Source organism: Bubalus kerabau, chromosome 18 (assembly GCF_029407905.1).
Source record: "Bubalus kerabau isolate K-KA32 ecotype Philippines breed swamp buffalo chromosome 18, PCC_UOA_SB_1v2, whole genome shotgun sequence".
Lineage (NCBI taxonomy): Eukaryota > Metazoa > Chordata > Mammalia > Artiodactyla > Bovidae > Bubalus > Bubalus kerabau.
This window is the reverse complement of record NC_073641.1, coordinates 4,644,691-4,657,489: the sequence shown is the minus strand read 5'-3', so window position 1 is coordinate 4,657,489 and position 12,799 is coordinate 4,644,691. Positions and strand designations below refer to the sequence as shown.

Below are 12,799 nucleotides of genomic sequence, written 5' to 3'. Positions count from 1 at the left end.
TATCTGGGTCATAAAGATCTTTTTTGTACAGTTCTCCTGTGTATTTTTGCCACCTCTTTAATATCTTCTGCTTCTGTTAGGTCCATACCGTTTCCGTCCTTTATTGCGCATATCTTTCCATGAAATGTTCCCTTGGTAGCTCTAATTTTCTTGAAGAGATCTCTAGTCTTTCCCATTCTATTGTTTTCTTCTACTTCTTTGCACTGATCACCAAGGAAGGCTTTCTTATCTCTCCCTGCTAATCTTTGGAACTCTGCATTCAAATGGGTTTACCTTTCCTTTTCTCTTTTGCCTTTAGCTTCTCCTCTTTTCTCAGCTATTTGTAAGGCCTACTCAGACAACCATTTTGCCTTTTTGCATTTCTTTTTCTTGGGGATGGTCTTGAACCTCTGTCCATAGTTCTTCAGGCACTCTGTCTATCAGATCTAATCCCTAGAATTTGTCACTTCTACTGTATAATCGTATGGGATTTGATTCAGATCATACCTGAATGGTCTAGTGGTTTTCCCTACTTTCTTGAAGTCTGAATTTTGCAATAAGGAGTTCATGATCTGAGCCATAGTCAGCTCCTGGTCTTGTTTTTGCTGACTGTATAGAGCTTCTCCATCTTTGGCTACAAAGAATATAATCATTCTGATTCTGATTTTGACCATCTGGTGATATCCATGTGTAGAGTCTTCTCTTGTGTTGTTGGAAGAGGGTGTTTACTATGACCAGTGCATTCTCTTGGCAAAACTCTATTAGTCTTTGCCCTGCTTCATGTTGTACTCCAAAGCCAAATTTGCCTGTTATTCCAGGTATCTCTATCTTTTGCATTCCAGTTCCCTATAACTAAGAAGACAACCTTTTGGGGTGTTAGTTCTAGGTCTTGTAGGTCTTCACAGAACCATTCAACTTCAGATTCTTCAGCATTACTGATTGGGATACAGACTTGGATTACTGTGATATTGAATGGTTTGCCTTGGAAACGAACAGAGATCATTCTGTCATTTTTGAGACTGCATCCAAGTACTGTATTTCGGACTCTTTTGTTGACTATAAGGGCTACTCCATTTCTCCTAAGGGATTCTTGCCCACAGTAGTAGATATAATGGTCATCTGAGTTAAATTTGCCCATTCCAGTCCACTTCAGTTCACTCATTCCTAAAATGTCGATGTTACTCTTGCCATCATCTTCTGTTTGACTTCCAATTTACCATGATTCATGGACCTAACATTCCAGGTTCCTATGCAATATTGTTCTTTACAGCATCAGACTTTACTTCCGTCACCAGTCGCATCCACAACTGGGTGCTGTTTTTGCTTTGGCTCCATCTCTCCATTCTTTCTGGAATTATTTTTCCACTCTTCTCCAGGAGCATACTGGGCACCTACTGACCTGGGGACCATCTTTCAGTGGCATATCGTTTTGCCTTTTCATACTGTTCATGGGATTCTCAAGGCAAGAATACTAAAGTGGTTTGCCATACCAACAGAATATCTCAACCACAAAAAAGAATGAAATTTTGCCATTTACAGCAACATGGATGGATTTGGAAGTTGCTCAGTTGTGTCCGACTCTTTGCGACCCCATGGACTATACAGTCTCTGGAATTCCCAGGCCAGAATACTGGAGTGGGTAGCCTTTCCCTTCTCCATGGGATCTTCCTAACCCAGGGATTGAACCCAAGTCTCCCACATTGCAGGCAGATTCTTTACCAGCTGAGCTACAAGGGAAGCCCAAGAACACTGGAGTCAGTAGCCTATTCCCTCTCCAGCAGATCTTCCCGACCCAGGAATCGAACTGGGTCTCCTGTATTACCGGATTCTTTTACCAAATTGGGGGGCATTATGCTAAGTGAAATTAGTCAGAGGAGAGGAAGACAAATAGTGAATGATATCACTTATATATGCAGAATCTAAAAAACACAACAAACTAGTTAATATAACAAAAAAGAAACAGATTCACAGATACAGAAAACAAACTTGTGGTTACCTGTGGAGGGAATGTGGAAAGAGGCAAGACAGGGCTTGGGGAGTGGGAGGTACAAACTACTGGGTGTAAGACAGGCTATGATATACTGCAAAACAGAGGCAATACAGTCAACATTAACCTTTAAAAACTGTATAAAAATATAGATGGAGGATAAACAAGTAAATTTTAAAAATAAAAAAAGAACAATTCATTCTGTAATCATTCATTCATTTATAAATATAATCTCATCAGAAGATACAGGATACATGGATAAAATCGGAAAGAAAATTTTTTAAATGAGTTTGGTATTCCTCTCAGCCGTAGAGAATTTTTGCTAAAGGCATCTTACTAAAACTATTTCAGTTTGAACTTAGAGAATTAGTCTTTGGAGGTCAAGAAAAATTGGCACAGATTTTAATGTCAGGTAGGCATATCAAAGTAATGGGATATTCAAAAGTAATGCCATTTTTTTATGCTTTCTGGCCTGAATTCTTATGTAGCAGTTTACAGCTACACTAGTCTAGGCATTCTCTCAGATGCATATACCTTTGCCAAAGAACAGAAGAGGGCTACAGAGGATGAGAAAGTTGAATAGCATCACCAACTCAGTGAACATGAGTTTGAGCAAATTCTGAGAGATGGTGAAGGACAGAGAAGCCTGGCGCACTGCAGTCCATGGGGTCACGGAGTCAGACACAACCAACTGTAACTTAGTGACTAAACAACAACAAATAGGAATACATAAGAAACACTGAAAGGAAACCTCCTCTAACTCCCTTTATTCTTTATAGTTCTTGCTCCTTCTTTTTTACAGCATTTCCCACTTCTTTATACAGGCCAGAGCGCAACATCCCAGACTAGAGAATTTTTTGCTATAGTGAAAATAAAAGTACAAAAGAAAGGTTTCAAAAGGATAATTAAAATAAAGGACCTCAAATGAACCACATTTAAACATTTCCTCTACCTGGATTGTCCCAACAAGCCCTAACAGTGCTACTACATACTGTTTATAACATTAAAATGTGTAGAAAACGTATGGTTCATGAATACATATGAATTCTCATGTTTCCTCCAAGGGTAAGAAACATAAAAATGAAAAGAGCTACCATTTTCTCTCTTGTGACTCATGATCAACCTCAGAAGTATTTTCCTTCATCTAATAAATTTAAAGGGCTGAATTTTCGAGCTGATAATGCCCAGAATAATTTAATGATAAACTGATCCTGCTATCATGCATTCAACTATACATCAATAGGTCTAGACTCTGAAGTAGTAGACTCTGAGTGTAAAAAAATGAAGCCAGAAATAGTGACAAAATCTAACTACTGAAAAACAAAAGCCAGCAATAACTGAGACTAATAATAGCATATACCTTATAGGTTTGCTGGGAGGATTAAATGAGCTAGGGCCACATAACTTCTAGCACACTTTACACCCTATAAAGATTAGTTGTTTATTACTAGTATTACCTAATAATAGTATTGTAATGGATGGAACTGTATCCTCCTAAAAGATATATCCAAGTCCTAACCCCCAATACCTTTGAAATATTTGGAAATAAAGTCTTTGTAAATCCTTAAATTAAGGATGGAGGGATGAGATCAAACCGAGGGATTTAGGGCAGGCTCTAAATCCAGTCATTCATAAAAGAGACAGGGACATTTGAGGTGCAGAGACACAAGTAAATAGGTCTCAGGAAGGATGAGGCAAAGACTGGGGTGATATATCTACAAGCCAAGGACCACCAAGAACTGCAAGCAGCTATCAGAACTTAGGGGCAAAGTATGGAACAGTTTCTCCCTCAAGAGCTCCAAGAAGAGACCAATCCTGTCAACACATTAATTTCAGACTTCTGGCTTCCATACCTATAAAAGAAAAAAATTTCATTTTTTTAACTCACCCAGTTTGTGGTAATTTGTCACAACAGCCCCAGGAAACATAAACATTAATACTAATCAATTCAAGAATATCTAAGTAAATATAGAAAAGTTCTGGAATTTTGTCCTTTTTGCTATATTGATTTAGAGAACTCCAACACAGGCTTGTTTACATCAACAATGTTATCAATGACCCTTTTTTCCCAAATGCCTTTCAAATTATTAACCACTGAAGGGCAGTGCAAGATACAAAGGTAAAGATTTGAACTTTCTCCTAAGACTGAAACAAAGGGGAAAAAAAAAATCAAGTTATTCTTTCTCTGTAATGATAACAATTAAATGCCTGGCATATGAAATCATTTTTAGAGAAAAGGATACATACACAAAAATCCTCACCCTGTTGGAAAAGCATTATGTGAACATTTCATAGAGTTAAACTCATAATGTGATGATCGCTGAGCGACTAAGCAATCTTCTGATTAGCATTTGATTTCACAGGGATTCTGTCTATAGAGACTTTACTTTTCACGGTGAACTGATAAACTGCGTCTTAGTTTTATAGTGATGTCTGAGAATATGGTTAACATAAGCATGCCTTAGAGAAATGGATCCCTTCTCAATGTGTTGACAAATTGGGTTTGAGTTATTAAATTTTCTACTGGGCTTCGTATCAACATTAGAAGCCTATACAAATAAATAACAAGTAGCACTGGACATCACCTAACTCCCATAGATTTACTATCAAACATTCAAGGACAGTACCCAATTTCCATAGCCTAGGAGACAATGATATAATCCTGCCTACAGTCTAAATAAGGATTTTCAAGTTATTCTGGACTGATTTCTGCCCTTTGTACCTGACATACAATTAACCCCTACATGATGCAACTTCTTTCTATACAGTAACTCTCATCGTGTATCCATCAAGAGGTAAAAGAAGCAAGACCAAAAAAAGAGTATATATTGTATGATTCTATAGTAAAAGAAAGCAGATCAGTGGTTTCAGGCTGGGGAGGGAGCAGAGAATGGGAAGATAGGGAAGGATAGGGAAGCAGCAAGGGGGGATTAAGCAAGGGGGATATAAGGAAACTTGGGGAGTGATAGATATGTTCATTATCTTAATTTCAGTGATGGTTTCACAGTTATAAACTATGTCAAAATTCATCCAATATGTGTGGTTTATTATTTGTCAATTAAACTTCAAGAAGGAGAAGGAAATGATATTCTTGCCTGGGAAATCCCATGGACAGAGAAGCCTATGAGTTACAGTCCACGGAGTCACAAAAGAGTTGGACACAACTTAGCCACTAAACAATAACAAGAAAACCTCAAGAAAGCTGAAAAAATGAAGGGTTTTTTCTTTTGTTCTAGAGAAAAATGTTCCCTCATAATGAAACAATAAATTGATGAACTACAAAAATCCCACCTCAATTAAATTTAAATTCTTTTCAATTACTTCCCTGTATCTTTCCTGCCTTCTGGAATTAAACCTCTTAACTGCCATTAATAAAGTGCCTTTATCTTACAATTACTCATTTCCCACAAACTCTTTGTTTTTTCCTCCCTTTATTAACTTTTCCTGAGCACCCGAAGGTTTATTTCTGGGCCTCTTAGAACTTCTCCTTCTACAATGAATTGAATCATATTTGTTTTAGTGCTTTATAGTTTACAAAAGTATTTCCATCTTCTACTTTTTTAAACGAATTCAAAAAGTAGACTCCTGTAAATGACATATTTTAGCATATCCATTTTACAGACAAAAAAAAAAAAAACCCCCTGAGGCTGAGCAATCAAATACATATGTGTGTGTGTGTGTGTGTGTGTGTGTGTGTGTATATACACACACATAGCTCAAATAGAGCAAATGGTCAATTCTGAGCCACATACAAATCTATAGACCCTAACCACACGTTGTCTCAACACCCTGGACTGGTTGGATCTCCTTGCAGTCCAAGGGACTCTCAAGAGTCTTCTCCAACACCATAGTTCAAAAGCATCAATTCTTCGGCGCTCAGCTTTCTTTATAGTTCAACTCTCACATCCATACATGACAACTGGAAAAACCATAGCCTTGATGAGACAGGCCTTTGTCGGCAAAGTAATGTCTCTGCTTTTTAATATGCTGTCTAGGTTGGCCATAGTGTCTTTTAATTCCTTCCAAGGAGTAAGCATCTTTTAATTTCATGGCTGCAGTCACCATCTGCAGTGGCCACAGGACTGGAAAAGGTCAGTTTTCATTCCAATCCCAAAGAAAGGCAATGCCAAAGACTGCTCAAACTATCCCACAATTGCACTCATCTCACACGCCAGTAAAGTAATGCTCAAAATTCTCCAAGCCAGGCTTCAGCAATACGTGAACCGTGAACTTCCAGATGTTCAAGCTGGTTTTAGAAAAAGCAGAGGTACCAGAGATCAAATTGCCAACACCCACAGGATCATCGAAAAAGCAAAAACAGAAAAACATCTACTTCTGCTTTACTGACTATGCCAAAGCCTTTGACTGTGTTGATCACAACAAACCGTGGAAAATTCTTAAAGAGATGGGAATACCAGTCCACCTGACCTGCCTCTTGAGAAATCTGTATGCAGGTCAGGAAGCAACAGTGAGAACTGGACATGGAATAACAGACTGGTTCCAAATAGGAAAAGGAGTACCTCAAGCCTGTATATTGTTACCCAGCTTATTTAACGTATATGCAGAGCACATCATGAGAAACACTGAGTGGGAAGAAGCACAAGCTGGAATCGAGATTGCCGGGAGAAATGCCAATAACCTCAGATATGCAGATGACACCACCCTTATGGCAGCAAGTGAAGAAGAACTAGAGCCTCTTGATGAAAGTGAAAGAGAAAAGTGAAAAAGCTGGCTTAAAGCTCAACATTCAAAAAACTAAGATCATGGCATCTTGTCCCACCACTTCATGGCAAATAGATGGGGAAACAGTGGAAACAGAGGCCGACCTTTTCCTTTAGGCACCATCAACCTGCAGATGACATCCATACTTTCCTAGTCCATACTTTCAACCTCGTCTGTTCACCATCTTTATATTTACCTATAAATTTCTTCTTCTTGGAAATCCAGGAAGATGTTGAAAACAGCCCCAACATGTCAGAAACTGAATTGAACATATTTCCCACAGATTTTCACATGAAGAGTCCCTTTGTTTCAGAGGTGTAGAACAGAATTTAGATTTACAATCCTAAAGTTACCTTTTGCTTTTCCTTCTCCTTAGTCCCTCCTATATAGTTAAGAGTTTGGTCTTGCCCAAAGAAAAGTCTTGCCTTTGCCCTCAGATTCTGGGAGGTAATCTATGTTTATGATAGGAATGTTTTTGTTCAGACTCGGGGGCAGGGGCAGTAGGCCACACCCCACAGTCTTAAATTGGTGGCTGACCACACCAAAAATACCAAAGGTGTTTTAGGGTGGGGACTTTTTTTTTTCCTTTTTATTTATTTATTTTTGGCTATGCTGTGTTTTCACTGAAGTGTGGGCTTCCTCTAGCTGCAGAGAGCAGGGGTTACTCTGTTGCAGCACGCAGGCTTCTCATTGCAGCGGCTTCTCTTGCTGCAAAGCACAGGCTCTAGGAGGAGGCAGCTTCAGTTAGGTGTAGCACCTGGGCTTCAGCAGTTGTGGCACATGGGCCCAGTAGCTACAGTTCCGGGACCCTTGTGTACAGCCTCAATAGCTGTGGCACACTGGCTTAGCTGCTCCATCACATGGGGATCCCGGACCAGGGATCCAACCTGCATCTCCGGCACTGGCAGGCAGGTTCTTTACCACTCAGCCACCAGCCCTAGGGTGGGGACTTTAGATGGCATGGTTTCATTTGACCTAAACGCTCAGGTCAATCATGTGGCACCCAACCAATCACAACTACAAAAAGAAGCCCCAAGAAAAGTTCCAGAACTCAAAGCTCAGGTTATGCTTCCCTGGTTTGCAATACTCAGTGCTTACTGCCACACATATATTATGGGAGAGTAACATGCCCTGAGGACCAAAAAGCTTTGTTTCAGAATGCGCCCAGATTCTGCTCTATGCACCTCTCTTTCAATCAATCAATCAATTTAGTACGTGTACTTTCCCAATAAGAAACTTGAATATGATAGCTTTCAGTGAATTATGTGAGTCCTTCTCTTAATCCTGAGAATGGCACTGGGAAACTCTCAAATATGCAAGTGGCGTCAGTTGTGAGGGTAGTCTTGCAAACTGTGCCCTCAAACATTGCAGTTTAGCTGATGCCAAGTATATAACAATTTATCATAAAGTCCTACCAATTCCTTTAAAATAAAGACTCATACTCAACACCTCTACATGATATTCATAGACAGCAGACCAATAGAACAGTATTTTACAACTGTGGCCTACAGTGCCCTGGATTTCTTTAGGGGTTTCTTCTGGAATCATTGTGGAAGCCTAGAATTTGTCCAGCTATTAAAAAAGTCACTATTATTAAAGTGACCTCAAGCAAATTATCTAACCTTTCTAAACCTCACTTTTGAAACTGCAGGTTTCAAAACCACCTTCCAAAATAATTATGAAGATTAAGATAGAAAGGACAAAAGAAAGCTTGATCTAGCTCCTGGCAAATAGCAGATCTACACAAACTGTAAATAGTTTCTTCAGTTAACTATAAAACACCACGTTGCTCTTTTGTCTATAGTTTCACCCATTCAACTCCACAACCCCAGGACCATCTTTGCCAAACCCCTTTCTCCTCATGATTCTAATTGTTAATAATCATAGCTAGATCAAATCAGGTATAGTAGCCTGGCTGGGTATTAAGAAGCATATAGTCCCAGGTTCTGGGAAGCTAAAAAGATCAACTAACTGCATCTCCTAAAGTTTTCCTGATGTTACCTCTTAATTCTCTCCAAGATTCCTCTGTGAAATCTAAAGTGCCTACCTCTTCCTTGATCCTAGAAACCTCTTTCCTCTCTTCCCTGCCCATTAACCTGGACTGTCTCCTCTGAGACAATCCAGATTCATTTCTTCCTTTGGGACAGCGTATCCTAACTCACAACTTCCTAATCAGAATGCACGTGCCTTGAATGGATTATAGGAATATCTAGGATATTGATCCCCTTGCCCTTCAGGCAGCCAGGCTTTTAGTTATGAGTAGTTTACGTCAATGGACCAACCAATTACCATTCTTTATGTGTGCCATAATTTGAAAAAGATCGTGAAGTAGTAACCTAATCTCACACAAATCTACTTATGCCAAAATGGCATAATTTTTTTACTAACTACCTGTTTGGGTAGATGACTGCAAGATATTGGTATGAAAGAATATGGAATTATGAATTACTAGGGTTACTCTCGGAGAAGGCAATGGCAACCCACTCCAGTACTCTTGCCTGGAAAATCCCATGGATGGAGGAGCCTGGCAGGCTGCAGTAAATGGAGTCGCAAAGACTTGGACACGACTGAGCAACTTCACTTTCACTTTTCACTTTCATGCATTGGAGAAGGAAATGGCAACCCATTCCAGTGTTCTTGCCTGGAGAATCCCAGGGACGGGGGAGCCTGGTGGGCTGCCGTCTATGGGGTCGCACAGAGTCGGACACGACTGAAGCGACTTAGCAGCAGCAGCAGCAGTAGCAGCAGGGTTACTCTAGTTCTGTAGACTTGGGCAAGTCACAATCGTTCTAAGACTCAGTGTCTTCAGGAATAAAATGTATGTGTGCACATACAGTAGGGGAACTGGTTCCAGGCCACCCTGCAGATAACCAAAACCCAAAGATGCTCATTCCTTATATAAAATGGCACAGTATTTGCATATAATCTCTATCAATTTAAATAATATCATAATACTTTTAATACCTAATACACGTGTGTGCATGCTCAGCTGCTCAGTCACGTCCTACTCTTTGCGACCCTATAGACTATAGGCCGCCTGGCACCTCTGTCCATGGGATTTTCCAAGAACGAATACTAGAGTAGGTTGCCATTTCCTCCTCCAGGGGACCTTCCCCATCCAGGGATTGAACCCAGTGTCTCCTGCAGCTCCTGTGTTGGCAGGCAGATTCTTTACCACTGCTCCACCTGGGGAGCCCATACCTAATACAATATAAATGCTATATAAATAGTTGTAAATTCAATGTAAATGATATGTAAATAGTTGCCAGGGTGTGGCAAATTCAAGTTTTTTAAAACTTTCTGGAATTTTTTAATATGTTCAATCCACAGTTGGTTGAATCCACTGATGCAAAACTCACAGATACAACAAGCCAACTGTATACATACACCTCTCAAGCTAGTTGTACGATTCAAAATCTACAAGCACGGAAAAATTCCAAATGCTAGGTACCAGTTATCATTAGTAATAAATGTTCCTTGAGTTAACTGGGTAACAATATGATCCATATACTGAAAACAATTCAAACTGAAAAGGTTCAGAGCTTTTTTCAGGCCCCTCAAACTGTCAGGTCTTTCCTTTGTCCAACTTCACTTTTAAGCTGCCCAGAGCTGCTGTGACATAGAGTCTGAAGAAACTAATTTGGGTAGTTCTGCCAATTAGGAGCTAATTTTTCCACCATTACCTAAAGTATGAAGAAATCTTCCCGACTGGGTGATTTACTATTATGCATATCTTTCCAATTCTGAAACCGTTCCAAACTTCCAACCATAGTTTTTAACTGCCCTCAAGATTTACACCTGAACTATGAACAACTGTTCATCTATTTACAATCCCAAAGCCCTGCCTGTGAGATTCTGCCAGTGAAGATTTCCCAAAGGGCATTTTTACTAAAGTGGTAATAAATAACATTATTTTGACCTGGAGACCCTTAGCAATGGCAAGGAATCAAAACAATGTGTCAGGCTTACTATCTCCTGAGCTGTCAATTACCTGATAGGAGAGTGGATGGTTGAAAAGAAAGGACCCTTTGGAAGAATCAATAATTAGGTAATGAATCACTGTAGTCTCAGGGGGCCCAAAGAAGTCTACAAAGGGTTGGGACACTTAGATACACTATCACCATGTTATGAAATTGCCTATCTCTCCAAGGTCATCTCCTGCCTCCACAGCCTCCCCTCCTCCCTTCCCTTTCATAGGAACCTAAGCTCCAGTCAGACTGAACTACCCCAGTGCGCCATGTTCTTCCACAATTCTTTGACTTGACTCACATTGTTCTTTCGCCTCTACCCTTCCCTTTCTCTTTGCTCGGTTCTTTCAAGATCCACTAGACTGCAAGTTCCCTGACTGTACAAATCATAAAGTTTTGAGAGAGTTTTATCTTAAGTACCTAGCAAAGTAGGAACTCAGTTAACAAGTGGATGAACGGAAGCTCAAAAAAGCTTGCCTGACAAGCACAGCATCTCTGCCTCACTGCTTCCCAACACACACCCAGAGTTGAGTGCCCCTTTCAATATTTCCATGATATCCTGTGATTAATTCTATCACATCATTTTTCACATTTACTGTAATTATCTGTGAATTTCATGAGGGCAAGGATGCTAATAAGATGATGTAATTCTTTATCCCAGAACTCTGCACAGTGCTTGAGACCCGGGGGTGGGGGTGGGGATGGGCACCGGGGTGGGTGTCGAGGAGGCTCTACAATGTTTGTTGAATAAATAACTGGATGCATATGCCAAAGTGCCCGAGAATATCTGAATATTTGAGCCTTCCTCCAGCCCGCATCCCATCCTGACCGTTTCTGCGCTCCTAGTGCGCGTCCTGCCCCGGTTTCCTCCTCCAATGAGGCTGCCGCAGAGCCCTCCTTCGCAACTCCCCACAAACAGAGCCCCTGCCGGCTCTGGCCAATTCAAGTCCAACTGCAGAGCCGCTCCTTCGGCGGACCCAGGCCCCTCTCGAGCTCCCTCCGAACTGTGTGGAGGCTGACGATGGAGCCGCGGCCGGAGACGCGGCGGGAAAGCTGATCCGGTACTGCCGGGCTCCCACCTGCTCGGGCGCCGCCGAACCTCGGTGCGCGCCGTGCGGCGGCACCCGGGAGGGCGGGCTCCCGCGCGGCCGGTCCTCAGCATCCGCACCTCTCTCTCGAGGGGCGACCTCCAGCCTAGCCCCTGCCCCTCCACCCGCCATCCCCGAGCTCGGGCCGCCCCTTCCTCGGGCCCGGGCCTGGGGTGGGCAGCCCAGACCAGTGCCTGGTCCCTGGCCAGGAACGGGGTCTAGGGCTCCGACGCGCCGGCCGGCGGCCCCGCGGCCTCCGTCGCCGGACTCGGCCCTCAGTCTCCAGACCCCAGCGTCCCGCCGGATTCCCGGAGCGGCGGGGCGGGGATCCGCGGCGCAGAGCGCACTGACCTGGAAGTGCAGCGCCATCTTCCCGGGAGGCGGCGCCGGTCAGCGCCCCGAGCGCCCGAGGGGAGGGAGCGTAGGCGGGCGCCACCGAAGCCCCAGCCGGCCGCGGGGTCCCTGCGCCGCTCGCTCGCTCTTCGCTTCACCGTCGCGACTGTCGCGCTCGAAGCTCCGGACGGGGCGGGGCCGGCGGGGCGGGGCGAGCGCGTGCGGGCGGGCCCGACGGGGCGGGGACCGGGGGCCTGGAATCTAAACTGCCCCTCCCCCACCGCGCGCACGTTTCAACGGCCGCTGCCCAGGTGGGTGGCGACGTCAGACCTCTGCCTCTTGACACGACCCCCCAGCGCAACTGCCAGCCGAGGGTCCTGACTGCATCTCCCACAGACTCGCTTTGACCCGTAACTCCTAGAGCACAGCTATTGCCTACAGCTTCTGACTCCCCCATTTCCACAAGTTTTCTTGTCTCCTAACACTCACTTGTTAATTGACTCCTACAGGTCAACTGCTCTCCTTGGTCCCTGCCGGTTTCAGAATTTTTTGGTTTTTTAAACTTCTGGTTAAAATTAAACTGACAGTATCTATATATTGTCAAGTTGTAAAATTCTAGTTCACTTACTTGTTCTATTTCATTTAACATGAACTTACATTTTACACTAAAAAATTCCACTGAAATGAGAATTTGAGAAGTAGGTCAGAGTCACTCCTTTCCA

General features: G+C 42.6%; 1 protein-coding gene across 4 annotated transcripts in view; it reads right to left on the bottom strand.

Annotated features, from left to right (window-relative positions):
- RANBP17 (RAN binding protein 17) overlaps positions 1-12,269 on the bottom strand; it is a 363,628-nt gene extending 351,359 nt beyond the window's left edge. For all 4 annotated transcript variants that reach the window (XM_055555070.1, XM_055555073.1, XM_055555071.1 and 1 more), the window contains exon 1: positions 12,096-12,269. In XM_055555070.1, coding sequence (XP_055411045.1) covers positions 12,096-12,113 — 18 coding nt within the window. In that variant the 5' untranslated portion in view covers positions 12,114-12,269. The remainder of the gene's footprint in view (positions 1-12,095) is intronic.
- Positions 12,270-12,799: the final 530 nt, after the last annotated feature.